Below are 15,589 nucleotides of genomic sequence, written 5' to 3'. Positions count from 1 at the left end.
CTTTTTATCCCAGTCATCCTCCAGCCTCAGCAGCACACTTCAACTCATCTCTTCTGTGAAAATCCTTCTGTCTCTTCAAGGCCTAGTTTAGCTGTCCTCTTATCAATGAAGCCTTTTCTGACCCCTCAAGCAGAAAAAACATCTTTCAATTCTCAATCATCTTTTGTCCTGGAGCACTGCTGGTATCTCTCCTTGGACTGCATTCTACTTTTTACGTGGAAACTTTTTTGTACACATTTCCTATTACTATCAGACAGTAAGCTCCTGGAAGGCAGGGGTCTTACTTTTCATCTTTGTATCGCCAGTACTTTGCCTGCACCTGGCAGACACACAGCAAATGTTGGTTCAATTGAGCTGGCTTCCTAAGGTTACCCAGTTAGATAACAACAGGGTTGGCACTGGCACCCATATCTCCTCTGATCTTTGCCTCTCTGGCATTCTCCTAAGTCTATGTAGGAGACTGAAAGACAGTCTGAAAGGAGCCTTGTATGGGTTAGAGAAACATTAAGCCAAACGAACTATCAGCAGAGATGACTAGAAAACCCATTTAAAAGAAGATAATGTATTTTAAGCTCTTTAAAACCATAAAGTACAATATAATGCAAGCCCTTATTGTTAACAAGGCATATAAAGTATCTGCCTATGGAAAAAAATATACATATAGTGCTAAAAAATTCTGCTTTTATAGGCTAAGAAATATAATAAATGCCAATGGAACTATATATTTTAATGGCTAAAAGATATTGGTAAGAATGCTTCCAAATTCTTTTTTTAATAAAGGCACAATTAATAGAACAAATTATTTTAATATATCTTGGAGAATACAGCAATGCTTGCTTTTCCCTAAATTCTAAAAGAATAAGTTGTGGGGGAAAGAGGAGGATCCTTTTGTGGTAGCTTTGACTAATCATCTCGTTACCTGACCAACTGCTTTGTCTCTTTCCAAGGAGGTAAGCATTTTCTGCCTCAGTAAAATATGGTGCCTGTCATGCAACACCCTTATAGTTGGCTCATATGATGCATAATGTAACTTCAACCTACGAAAAATAAAAGGCCAATTGCATTTTAAAGGGCAATTGAGTTAAATCAGTGATTTCCATCTAAATAGGTTTTTTGCACAGGATCACAAATAAACCATACAAAGGTCACCACACAAGAGATAGCAAGTGTTATTTTTTGCATGCAACCTCTTCCAGGCAGTATGAAAAAAAGCACATTAGTCATGAGATAACTAGTTCTATATTTCCTACCAAAACCTTTTGCTGTGTTTGACTACATTTCAATGTATAAGTCTGCTATTTGTTACAATAGAGAAAACTTCATGCATTTCCCATTCAGCTCCAAAATTAGCTTCGAAAAGAAAGAATATAAACTGTAGACAAATAAAGAAAAAATTTGCATCTATGATGAAACAAACGAAAAGACAGCATGACAACTATAAAATAAAATTAATCTCTCCCAAATTCTTAACTAAAACAGGTTAAACATAGTGATAAAATAGAACTAAATATCAAAATATTCTGCCATACTATACTGTAGAATTTTTAAAATTCAGCACAGACTAACAAAATTCTGAGGTGTATTAGAAACGTGACAAAAAGGAAATTTTAAAATGTAGTTTTCCTAAGATAAATTAAGTTGACAGTACTTTCAGTATATCTTTTCATTGAAAATTTGGCATAACTAAATTTTTTTACATTGAATCACATTTTCCCATTGGATTTTTATTACTGATATTTTTCTTCTGTGTAGGAAACTAAAAATACTGAAATTCATTTCAGACCATTCTTTTCCTCCTCAATTTACAAGTTCTTATAGAGTTTGCACCCAGGGTCACCCAGTGATTATGTAAGAGGCAGGTCTTTAACCCAGATCTTCCCTGACTCCACTAAACCTGGTATCCTCTCTCTTGATCTTAATTACTACTAACAAATGTAAAGGCTTCTTTTTTTCCTGAAATGCCCTCCAAAATCCAGTAAAGATTATAAAATTCAGTTAAGAGTTCCTACTACTCAAAGAGACATTTTCATTACTCCATTTATAAAGTGAAGAAACTTTCCCTATTATTGTTCCCTAATAATTCTTAAAGTGGTTATAATTGTATAAATAATGATATAATTGTTTTCCATTAGGAAAAATATTTCAAAGTTGATAAGCCTGTGTCATTATAGAGCTTCTTATATCAATACTTTGTAAGTAATCATGAAGTCAACTTTAATTATTCACTTCAATAAAAGAAACATTTTACAGATAATAAAGGTTTGCCTTGTTGAACATCCTATATACTGACTCAGAAAACAAAATCTCTTCACATGCCAGCTGAAAGACATAAGACCTGGGTTATTGCATTTTCAAAGTATCTTGTTAACAGGGAGATCAGTAGGCTTCCTTAGTGTTCAAAACACTGGACAATAGGGCAGGTAAAGGCAAGATCCTGAAATAAGTTTCCCTTCCAAAAGAAAAAAAACAGACAAAAACCCCTTATTACTGTGCCAACAGGTTGGTTTGGGACAATTTTGCTTTCAATATCAAAAAAAAAAAAATATAGAAGGCTTTAAAGTTTATAAAGGCCTTTACCTAATTTTATTTGAGCTTTTTAACCCTGTGGGTAGGTATTACTAATAATGGACATTACTAATATTATTTTACATATAAGGAAACTGAGGTTTGGAGAAGTTACATGCTGTATCTATCATGACTATCTAGTAAGTTCCAGAAGCAAACTCTAAACCCAAGATTTCCTGACTCCAATTCCACCACTCTAGCCACTAAACTGAGCAGTTAGATCATGTAGTGGATAACGTGCAGGTCAGGAAGACCTGAGTTCAAATCTAGCCTCAGGCACTATCTTTATGACTCTGAGCAAGGTATTTCACCCAGTTTGCCTCAGTAACCTCATCTATAAAATGAGCTGGAGAAAGACATGGCAAAGCACTCCTGTATCTTTGTCAAGAAAACCCCAAATAGAGTCACAAAGAGACAACAAACACCACTACATCACATTCAGCAATGAACTATGAACTATGCCCCAAAAATAATGACATTTCTGAACTGATGCCTTGATTCTTCAAGGTCCAGCTACCATACAACAGTGAGCTAACAGTCCTACAACTCATGCTAAGCTTCTCTATCTTTGGAGATGGTCCTGGAAGACACAGGCAATGAAGCAACTGGGGATTCTAACTGAATAGGGATGATCTGAATCAACCAATGATAGTGAATTAAGAGGCTACAAGCTGAATAATGGATCAAGAGATGACATCGAGGTCAGAAAGACCTAGCCTCCAGACTTCTGACGCTTACTACTGGCGGTATGGCCCTGGATAAGACACAAGCTCTCAAGAGTCCTAGGCAACTCTCTAAGACTATCTATCAACAAAGCAGGTGCCCACCTACACTGATGAAGTTACCACTTTAGGAGTTCCTATATCACTGAAAGCACAGGTCCAATCCAAAGGCCCAGGTTAGACGTCCATTCCTTTATGAAGCCTTTTGGATAGTTGTAGGAGTCAACTACACGGTGTCTGGTGAAATGAAGAAACAATAACTGAAGTTCCCAAACCATGCTTTTGACTAAGAAATGATAAGTAAAAATGAAGTTTCTCCTAAATACTTCAATTATTTCATAGATCCGTGACTTCACCAAAGTAGATATTCTCTCCAAAAGAGATCTCAATCCATCCATGCCTATGCAATCACTGTCCATGTTTTCCTATAAATCCTTCATGGGGAGAGGGATCCACTCTAATATTCTGGAGGCTCTCCTCCAATTTTCTTAAGAATCTACTGATAGTAGTGGAATGCATGGTCTATCGATTAATTATCCTTCACTTATACTACATGCATAGCCCACTGCTAATTCCATTATGCAACTTTGATAATGTCCTTTATCCATTCAATCTAGTCTAAGCATTTGATCTAACCCCATTTATATAAGCACTATATGTTCAAGGAACTGGGCTAGTTGCTGAGTTACAATGACAAACAAAATCAGTCCTGTCTTCAGAGTCCACATTCTTTCCACATTCTTTTGTGCAGCTACCTGTATACAATTCTTCACTGATAGGATACGATGGACTGATCACTCCTATGACACCCATTTCTACTACTCTCTGAATTCCTTGGGGACTCTGAATGTGTGACTCACTTCATCACCTGAAGAAGACAGATTTTAAAAAATTGGGTTTTTGTTCCTAAGAGAAGCTTAGAGTCATTAAAAGTACTGCGCAAACAGCCAGAGGCAAATAGGGTTTTTGTTTGTTTTTGTAATGAAGAGACAATGTTGCATAGTAGAAAACTGTACTTTGCTCTTAGCAGTTAATTCTATGCATATAAATATGCAATCTGCTGGAGAACATTATTTACAAAAGCTTGCCTCTTCCTTTTCATGTCTTTAGCAAGTATGCTTTTATTAACCAGTAAGTATAATACTTTCATAAAGATTTTATAGAAAATAGGAAAATAGGCATATGGGGTCAGTAGCTATTGATATGATTTATATTGTTATGTCTTAATAGCCTTTTACGGGTAATAATGAGGTCTTGGATATTTTCAAGCATTTGAAATTCTTCAGTTTTTTTCTCCTCCTACTTAATTCTAGGCTCAGAAGAGTAGAAATTGCCTGGCATATAGTAGGAACTCAATAAATGCCACTTGGCTGACTATATAGTGATTAATCAACTCTATATAGATATCTATTCGTTGATTATCATATTCTGGATAAAATATATTACTCAGAACTGCTTACTTTTCTTCTTTTGAGTGACTATAGATCTCATTTCAGAAGCTCTCCAAAGTTCTAAGGTTTGATATTAATGTTATCAAACAGGGAAGGGGAACCTGCGGCCTTGAGGACACAAGTGACCCTCTAGGTCCTCAAGTGCAGCCCTCTGACTGCATCCACACTTCACAAAACAGGATCAGGATTGGTTTTGTGAAGTTTGGATGCAGTCAGAGGGCTGCACTTGAGGACCTAGAGGGCCACATGTGTTCTTGAGGCCACAGGTTCCTGACCTGTTCTAGGGTCACATCCACAAACAGCAGTATCTAGAAGATTTCACTATCTATGGGGACTCCTCCTTCCATTTAGTATCAGTACTGAACACTCTCCAAAATGGTCTCAAACACTTTTGGAGAACATACATCCTCCCATTTTATATTGTCCATGGTAGAAATACAAAGTTGAACAAAGATGTCTCTGTGATTATATGTTCCATGGCCTCTTGCATGATTTTAGTGAATTCATGGGAAACAGTTTGATGAAGGAAAACTTTTTAAAAAGTACTTTACAGAATCAAATAAGGTTTTTTTTTTATAATGAAGAAACAATGTTGCATAGTAGAAAACTATACTTTGCTCTTTGCAGTTAATTTTATGCGGGAGAATATTATTTACAAAAGCTTTCCTCTTCCTTTTCATGTCTTTAGCAAGTATGCTCTTGCTAATGAGTATGCAGAGTTTTCTCATAAAGATTTTGTAGATATAGGAAAATAGGGTAATAATAAGGTCTTGAATATTTTTCAAGCAACTGAAGTCCTCTCTTTCAGATAGTTTAATAGTTTACAGTCATATCTATAAATATATATATGTATATATTTATATATACATACATACAGAGAGAGAGAGACAGAGACAGAGACAGAGACAGAGACAGAGAGAGTCATATCTATAAATCCAATCTCTTGCCCAAACTTGAGTTTCAGATCACCAATTACTTACTGGATATATAAAATTGTATATTCTAGAGACATCTTAAATTTAGTATTATCTAAAGCTGAATTCATCTGAATTCAGCATCATCAAATAATATTTGCAAAGCACTGAGCATACTACATAGCACATAAGTATTTAATTAATGTATATTCTCTTTCCTTTTTTCCTTTTCTAATTCTGTTTAAAGCACTACTATGTTTCCAATATTTCAGGTTCTTAATCTTGGCATTATCTTCAAACAATGGTTTCCATCAAGTTCCAGCTAAAATTCCAATTACTCCAAGGCCCTCTTAATTCTAGTGTTTTCCCTCTGTTGATTATTTTCTGTTTATCCCATATAGATCTTGTTTGTCCATCATCTCCCCATTAGACTGAGCAGAGGGCAGAGCCTGTCTTTTGTCTTTATATCCTCAGCACTCAGCACAACGTCTGGTACAAAATAGAGGCATAATAAATGTGTGACTCCAACTCATTATGGGGAAAACAGAGTTTATTACCTTTCCTCCCAAACCTGGTCTTCCTTCTGACTTGAAGCTTTCTGTCACTGACAATTCCAAAGGATCCAGGATGCTATCTATCCAGGGAGAGAACTGATGAACTCTGAATGTAGACTGAAGCATGTTTTGTAACTTTCCTTTTCCTTATTTCCCTCCTTTGTGTTTCCTTTTGCAACACGGCTAATGTGGAAATATGTTTTCCCCCACTTCGCATGTATGATCAGCATCATACTGCTTGCTTTCTCAAGGCAGGGCAAGGGGGAGAGATGGAATGTGGAACTCAAAATTTTTTAAATGATTGTGTATTATATATAAAATTTTAGAAAAATATTTGTCAGTTATACCACCATTAGCCTAATCTCAGCCTAAACTTCAAAATATCGCTATTACTATGACTCTTCTCTTTTCACCCCATCCATTAACAAGTTCTTGTTGATTTGGCCTTTGTGGTATTTTTCATAATTGTCTTCTTTCTTTTACTAGAGCTGCAACCCAAATTAGCAGCTTGGCAGACCAATGGAACTACTTCCTCCCAGACCTCCCTATGTCTATTTTTACCCCCACTTCCAATTAATCCTTCATAATAATAAAACACCAACCTTCCTTACACATAAATAGGGTCATATTAGTCCTCCATCCAAAAATCTTTAGTGACTTTCTTCTGCCTAACACTCAATCCTTTAATACATTTCATCAGTGTGAATATTCCTTCCAATAATGCAAATCACATCTTACAAATCACTACCAGGCTTTGAGTTTCTCTATACTTCGCTACAGAGTCATATAGGATATTCAGGGAGGACTAGCATCTCCAGTGTGATAGCTCACTGAGGCCTTTTCAGGGCTGCTCATCCACTTTTGGTGTGGTCACCCAGCTCTCACCTCAGGCTCCAAGAAGCTATAGCATGCACTGTGGCCACACCCTGGTAAAACTGTCTCAGCAGACAAACTAAAGAAGAGTGAAGGAAACCAACAGCCTTCAAACTTGTTGGTGAGTTAGGGGGATGTCTATCCCACGTATGTAAAGACTTCCCTCAGCAGAATGGATGGATGAGAATAATTTGTTCCAAAAGTCACTAAAGTAGGTGCTGATCAGACACTGAAGATGCAAGGGTCATCCAATGCATTGTGTGTCATGACCACTCATCTTGGCTTTTATCTTGCCACTGGTCTTCAATGACTCAGGATGAGAGAGTGAGACTGTCAACTTCATGCAATTCTGCCTCACTTAAATTCAATTTGAGAGCAAGTTAAGACATGACCTGATGATGTCACTGGTCCTCTTCAAAACAAAACATAAACAACACTTTGCTACAGTCCTAAACTGTCCATCACTTCCATGTTTTTCTCACTTCCTCAAGTGGACTATAAGCTTCCTAAGGGCAAAAATGAACTTCCCTATATCTTCTAAATTTTTTGGATTGAATTAAGAAGGAATTTACCTGTTCCTCATTATTATGTATTAAATAATGATAAATTTCTATTTCTTCCTAATTTATCTATATTCTTCAACCCTTTTACAAGTACTGAAGCCAAATAAAATACCTATCATGGACTAAGAGTAGCTGGAAATGTCTGATCATTTAGTTTAGTTTTAAGATGGCTGTGACTTTCAAAAGAGCTTTGACAAAGTAAACTGAAAATACTATCTGAAGCCTTGGTATTGATTTGATGATCATTGATTTTTCTTCCCTATTTCCAAGTTACTATCTATTAAAAAAAATAAAGCTTCTATGAAACTTCTAGAGGACAAAATTCCAAAGCTACCAAATGTCAGAATTAATGTCTAGAAGTCATTTTCAGTCTCGCTACCAATAACAAAAATATTAATGATAAGTATAGCCAGGAATAAACTTTCATGTGGTCTCTGACATTGACATCCTTGGTGATTATTAAGGAGTGAAGGTATAGGAGAGAGTGGGCCAGACTTGCAGTCGAAAAGTCATGAGTTCAAATCCTGCCACTAACTTTTACTAGTTTTATGACCTGACAAAAGTCACTTAAGTTCTCTGAAGCTTAGTTTCCTCATCTATAAAATGGAGGTAATAGTACAACCTTATCAGGGTTGTTGCAAGTATCTAAGGGATAATATATTTCAAGTACTTTGCAAAACTTAAAGCACTAAATAAATACTATTATTTATTATTATTATTATTACATGTTCCCAAACACCTCTCATAACTGGTTCCACAGAGGAAGCATAACTGGCATGGAAAAAGAGGTTCAAGAAATCTCAGATGATGATTGTGAATGTGTTTGTCCCAGGATATTCTTTTTTGAGGAAGAAGTATCTGGTATTTTTATACTTTTTTTGGTTTTCTACAGATGGGAATGAGCTGACACCCATTTTGCCTTTAACATGTGTACTACAATGAAAAATGAGCTATGGAAAACTGGTTTCCAATGATCAATAACCTGTTTTATGTTTAAAGGTACATTCATAAATCCCTTCTGTCTAGTAACTTCTAATGAATATAGGATTTACAGGCATATATGTCCATTTTTTAAAAGTGTGTTGGAAGAAAAATACTGTAAAATGTTATTTAAATGTTAACTATTATTATAACTTTATATTTAGTAAAAAAAATTCTAATAAAATTGAAATTACTTGTATTGTGCATTTTAAGGTATATACTCAGTGCCTTGCACTAGGTCCTATTCCAGTGTCTCATTATGACAAAAATAAATCCTTGTGTTCTCAAAGTTTGTGCCAATTAAAGCAAAATTCTAACATGGTCCTGGCAACAGACTTCAACCATCTATGAACCTGACAAGCTAACTATGTGTAAGTTTGTCATTCCTAGTCTGGTGACTAGAAGGGAAATTCTCCTGTCAAGGCAACCCATGAAAGAAAGAAAAATTCAAAATGGCCATTATCCTTAGTCTCTTCTGTTTCTGCAGCGAATGGAGGCAGAGTAGCAAAAAAAGAGACACATGACTTTGAAGAATCATAGCTTTATACTATCTATAAACATTAACTTAACTGTTGGTACTTGAAATTTGGGATCCTTTTCCAACAATAACATAGTACTGAAGAAAATGAACTTGATAAATCTTGAAATTCTTGCTAAAAATGAAACCAAAAGACAAAAAGAGGCTACAGCTAAATGAAAAGATAATTCACATAGTCTTTTTTAGACAAGCAAAAAAAAAAAAAAAAAAGGAGTTGGTGTAACAGAAAGCACCCCAACATATACAGGGGGGCCTGTTATCACAGTTTCTTAGATATGCATTTATAGAAAGAAAGGCAACTTTTGAGGGGTCAACAATCACTTTAATCAAGAACATGTATCATTCACTTAGTTCAGGGGAAAAAGTCAGTACCCTGAACTTCAGGGAAAATATAGAGAAATCAAAAGTCAACAGACATGCTTCCAAATGTCTGACATAAGCAATACATACATTATAGTTCAACAGACAGATCCAACTGTCTGACCACAGTTACTAGACAGGGAAGCACCAACATCTGGGTTTTTAAAGCCAGGGGGCTCCTTAGCAGCTTCCCAGAGTCTCATCTGGCCAAACAAACATTTCCAATCAGTAAGCCCCAAAGTAAAATCTCACCCTCAAGAGTATTTGTACATTTCTTTTAGAGCCAGAGGGTACCACAACCGCTGAGAACTAGTGCCTCATCAGAAGCTTAACAAAAGGTGTAGGCTTTCCTACAAATCTTTCCAGGCCCACTAATAGGTGGAGAAGATCTTCAATCACATTAAAATAATTAACAATATAAATATATATGCTGATTCTAGTTAAAGAAATATTCGTTGTACTTTACTCCTTGGTTGATAAATGCAAGATTCAATCAGAGGCATTTGATTATACTAAAACAAAAACAGCAAAAGATACTACTTTGCTTGTGATGACCATTGCTAAATAAGGTTTTTCATGCTTTAAAGGTAACAAGAAAGATTATCTTATGGGTTATTTGGTCATTTTGTATTATGGTGCATATAATAAATATCTACCAAAAGACCACCATGAAAATAATTAAAACTTAATTGCTGAGAGGCAGCACCTCAGCTAAACTCTCCCAACATTCCCCTTCAAATATTTAAAAATTGCCCGAAATCAAATTTTGGAGTGGCAGACCCAACAAAAGGTTAAGGTGAGATATTCTCTGAGTCTAAGGCAATTAAAGGAGGTTGGAAAGAGAAGTCTGTGACACCGGTGGGGCCCTAGCCAGGAGCTCACCTGGCAGCATCACTAGAAGTGGGCCATGGAGGTGACCGCAAGAGTGTCAACAGCAGCAGCTTCAAGAGCTCCCAGCCTCCCAGGAAAAAGTAAGGGGGTCAAAAAGAGATAAAAGGGAACCCTCTGCTGGCAACGGGTGCAGCTGGCACTGACTGGCAACTCCATTGCCCAAGTACAATTCTGGGTCATAGTTACAGGGTGGAGAGGAGTGCTTGTTTTGGTCACAAGGGAGCAGGGGCCCTGGTCTCAGTTCTAGAGCAGAAAAGGGCACTAGGGCGTGTGAATCCAAGATAATAGCAGTACTTCTTAGGTAAAAACCAGAGGAAAGAGCAAGAGATGAGTGACAACACCTCTCCCTGGATCATACCACCTTAGAAGCACTGAAAACTTGCAGACCCCCAAAACTGCCTCTAAAAACAGCAGCACAAAGAAGCTTGAAGCTTGGGACAGTGAACCCCCCCACCTCCAGCAAGCAAAGACCAACTTTCACATAAAGTTTCAAGTAAAAAAGTAAGCTGAAAAAGTGAGCAAATAATTAAAAATAAAGGTTTTTAACCATAAAAAAACTACTATGGTAGCAGGAAGACCAAAACATAAACTGAGAAGAAGATACCAATATAAAAGGAGTTACAAGCAAAGACTCAAAGAAAACTGCTAATTAGACAAAAGAACAAAAAGAATTTCTGAAAGCATTAAAGAGAAAAGAATAGTAGAGGAAAAAATGGGAAACAAAGTTAAAGTGATGCCAAAAAAATTATGAAGAATTAACAGCTTGGTAAAAGAGTCACAAAAATAGTGAAGAAAATAACACATTAAAAACAAAAACAAAAACAGAAATGGCCTAATGGTAAAAGAGGCACAGAAATCCAGTGAAGAAAAGATCTCCTAAAAAAACAGAGCAGGCCAAATGAAAAAGGAGGTACAAAAATTCACCAAATAAGAGAACTCTTTAAAAAGAATTGGCCAAATGGGAAAAGAGGTACAAAAGTTCATCGAAGATAACAGTCCTTTAAAAATTAGAAATGGGCAAGTGAAAGCAACAAGTCTATGACACATAAAGAAACAAAAGCAAAAAAACAAAGTCAAAAGAATGAAAAAAATAGAAGAAAATTTGAAATATCTCACTGGAAAACAAGTGACCTAAAAGGAGATCAAGGAGAAAGAATTTAAGAATTCTTGGATTACCTGAAAGTCATGATCAAAAAATAAAAAAGGAAAGAGTCTAGGCATCATATTTCAAGAAATTATAAAGGAAAATTGTCCCATTATCTTATATACAGAGGATAAAAAAGAAAGAGATCCCAAAAATAAAAACTGAAGAATATTACAGCCAAATTCCAGAGCTTCCAGGTTAAGGAGTAAATATTGCAGCCTAAAAGAAACTATTCAACTACCATGAAGTCATAGTCAGGATCACAAAAAATTTAGCAACTTTCATATCAATGGAGTAAAGGCTTGGAATATGATATTCCAGGAGTCAAAGGAGCTTGGGTTACAACCAAGAACAATCTACCCAGAAAAACAGTGTACTCCTTCAGGTGCGGAAATGGATATTTAATGAAGCAGAGGACTTGCAAACATTCCTGATGAAAAAAACAAAGCTAAATAGAAAAACTGACATTCAAATATAAAACTCAAGATATGCCTAAAAAAGCAAACATAAAAGAGAAATCATATGGGAGTCAATAAAGTTAAACAGTTTACATTCCATTATGCGAAGATTGTACATGTAATTCCTAAGAACTTCATCATTATGAGGACAATCAAAAACCGTCTACGTAGAAGACATGGGTATGAAGAGATTATGTTGGAAGAGTCTCAAGAAAAATGAGGGTTAAGAAAAATTTGACTGCTCTGATCAATGTAATGATCCAAGACAACTTCAAAGAACTCATGGTGAAAAATGCTATTCACCTTCAGAGAGAGAATTAATGAACTCAGTACCAATTGAAGTATAACTTTCTCACTTTCAAAACTTTTTCGTGCTTTTTAGTGCCATGGCTAAGATGGAAATATGGTTTTTATGATTTCATATGTAGAACTGATATGTTGCTTGCCTTCTCAGTGGTTAAGGAAGGGGGTAGGAGGGATTGAGAGCATGTGAAACAAAAAAATTTTAAATGTTAAAAACAAATAATTTTAACAAGACTTAATTGCCAATATCTTTTGCAAAAGGACAAAAAAGTATAGAATTTGAACAGATTTTAAGCCCTTCAGATCTGACCCCTTCAGTCCACTGACACTGGTCTTCTTGCTCTTCCTTACCCACGATGCTCCATCCCCTGATCCTGTGCCTTTGCACAGGCTGTGGCCCCTATCTGTAATGCGATCCCTCCTCAACTCCACCTCTTAGCTGCCCTGGATTCCTTCAAGACTCAGATCTAAGACCACTTTCTACTAGAGGTTCTTCCCACTATACACACTACCACAACCACCCATTGCTTTCCCTCTGGAATTACTTTCCATTTATATCATATGTCTCTTTTATTTACATAGCTGTTTGCAGGTTGTCTCTCTGAATAAAGTCTGAGTTCCTTGAGGGTAAGGAACAGATTCTTGATTTTCATTATCTCCTGAGCATCTAGCACTGTGTCTGGCACATAGTAAATACTTAATAAATGTTTGTTAATTGATTGATTGGTTGATTGAAAACTAAACCAATATATTTTCACATTTGACCATCTCAGTGCAAAAAGGGTGATACATGAGGACAGCAATAATAAACATTAGATAGATTTAAAAAAACATAAAACAGAATTCAATAGTTAAAGCTGAGAAAGGTCAAGGATTATAGGTTATACAGGAGTTGCAATGTCCATAAATAACGAATACTCCCTTCAAGAAATGAATCAGTGGGCACTGGAAATGGCAAACATCAAATTGCAACCACAGCAAATGAAATTGATTATATTTATTTTAACAGGTAATAAAGAACAACTTGGGAGTCATATCTGAATCAGCTAAGTATATTCAGAAAACCAAATTGTTACACCACATATCCAAATGAACACAAAGAATTAACATAAGTAAAAGAAAATAAAATTAAAGCAACCCTAACTCTACCTATTTTATTTAAACATAGGATTGATGTCACTGACACCACCTATTGTAATGATTTCCTACTGATATTTAGTCAAAGGAAATTTGTTGTTATGCATCCTACAGATCCTAAAAACCACTTAGTCAACAAACATTTTTAACTTACTTGGCAAAGAAAAAGGTACAGCAACCAAAGGCAACATTGGTTTCGAATATAAACTTTTCTATAAAATCTTGGGAGAAAGGTGACAAGTTATGAAAAGCATTGCCTCATAAAAGAGAAAAGGAATAGATGAAAAAAATTTAAGAGAGTTTGATAAGAGATTCAACTCAAAGAGCTTTTAAAGATGAAACTAGAAGGACAAGAAAGTAATAAAAGAATGAAATGATCAGCAATGATTTTTATAACTTTTTATCATCAAGAATAGTAAGGATGTCATGTTTGGCCTCTAATATCACAATTCTGGATAGGCTTATAAAGGATGGGAAAATGGCCCTGATAAAAACAAATATGGGCAAAATATCTCAGACAGTATAGCTGGGGACTAGACAATGAGCCCAGGCACCTAGTCCTTCTCTAAACCACTATTACACAAAATCACAACTGTCCCACAAGCACATCAATACAACTCCCCTTAAAGTAGCAGCCCCAGACTTTTTTTACATGGGAAATTGCATTAGTGAGGGATCTGAACTCACTGGGGAGTCTCCTTCTACACTAAACCAAGTATTAAATGGAAGATACTAGTGGTATTGGCAAAAGAAGACCTTCCTTTAGTTAGTGATAACTGCAGATAATTCTATTTGTAGATAAACATGTTGATAATAATAATGCCTTCAGGATCAAAAATAAAATCCTTCATTTGACCTTCAAAGCCTCCTTAACCTGGCCTCTTGCTATCTTGTGCACATCTTACTGCCTCCCATATACTCTGCAATCCAGTGACACTGGTCTCTTCTTCTACCCTCACGAGATTACCAAACATTTTCCCCAGTTATCTCCCATGTCTGGGATGCTGTCTTCATCTATACTTTCAGACTTCCCTGGCTTCCTTCAAGTCTAAACTACTGTTTTCTGTAAGAAGCTTTTCTAGATTTACTCTTAATACTAGAGTCTTCCCTCTGTTGATTATCTCCAGTTTAGTCTGTCTACAGTTTATTTGTGTTTGCATGTTGTCTTACCCACTGAACTGTGAGCTTCTTGAGAACAGGCATTGTCATTTTCCTTTCTTTGTACTCCCAGAACTGAGTGATAACTGTCACATAGAATGTACCTAATAAAACTAGGCAATAATACAAAGCCTCCTGAAAAAGATTAACAATTACTCAAGAATCTAGACTATCACATGCAAAAAAAAAAACAAAACCTAAGTATATGAAGAATAACTAATATTTATAACCTGCAGAGTTTGACATAAAAGAAATGAAAATGGAAAATTATTTGGGGTCCATATTGAACAGTAGACAAGCAGGCAGCTGTGAACTTCTTTTAGTGATCTCAATCTGCTCTCTGAAAACAGGCCTATCTTTTAATACCAGTATTTTTCTGGTGAGAGTATGGGGACATGAACGATAAAATACTATTTGAACATGAGAAGTTAAAGATCAAACAGAACTAGAGAGAGGTATGAGGGATGTGTACAGACTGCAACACTTTTCCAACAAGGAATTATGAAAAAGTGGTGCAAAAGATATCATCCAAGAACTATATCCTTAAAAAGAAGAGCCAAAGATGACCAATAGATGGCATACCTTGGGGAATCTCCCTAGCACTGTCAAAAGAACTCGGGGAAGACTTCCAGCACACTTCCAGTGAACAATATTTAGGAAAGCGGAAATAAGCGCTGAAAAAGATGGCGTTAAATGAGAAGTAATTTGTTTCACTTGGGGAAAATAAATTATATCTATGAAATCACATATCAATTAGCATATAAGGATACTAGAATGTATCTACATTGTAGGTTGACAGTGTCCATTTGAGTTTTTCTTTTATAGGTTTCATGGTGAAGTTATTGTTTTTAATCACAGCAATGTACTTCAACAAATTAAATACTGAATGCCTACTTTGTGCTAGGTACTGGGGTTATAAATATAATAGGGAACATAATTGCTAACCATGAGGAGATTACAGTTTAATAAGAGAGGGA

General features: G+C 35.8%; 1 protein-coding gene across 6 annotated transcripts in view; it reads right to left on the bottom strand.

The window, feature by feature from the left end:
- The window catches only part of SPAG16 (sperm associated antigen 16), a 1,246,090-nt gene that overhangs the window by 1,162,862 nt on the left and 67,639 nt on the right, over positions 1-15,589 (bottom strand). For all 6 annotated transcript variants that reach the window (XM_072617486.1, XM_072617488.1, XM_072617489.1 and 3 more), the window contains one exon: positions 920-1,037. In XM_072617486.1, coding sequence (XP_072473587.1) covers positions 920-1,037 — 118 coding nt within the window. The remainder of the gene's footprint in view (positions 1-919; positions 1,038-15,589) is intronic.

The sequence above is a fragment of the Notamacropus eugenii genome, chromosome 6 (genome assembly GCF_028372415.1).
Source record: "Notamacropus eugenii isolate mMacEug1 chromosome 6, mMacEug1.pri_v2, whole genome shotgun sequence".
NCBI classification, from domain to species: domain Eukaryota; kingdom Metazoa; phylum Chordata; class Mammalia; order Diprotodontia; family Macropodidae; genus Notamacropus; species Notamacropus eugenii.
Note: the sequence above shows the minus strand (reverse complement) of the source record. Positions and strands in the feature narration are given on the sequence as shown.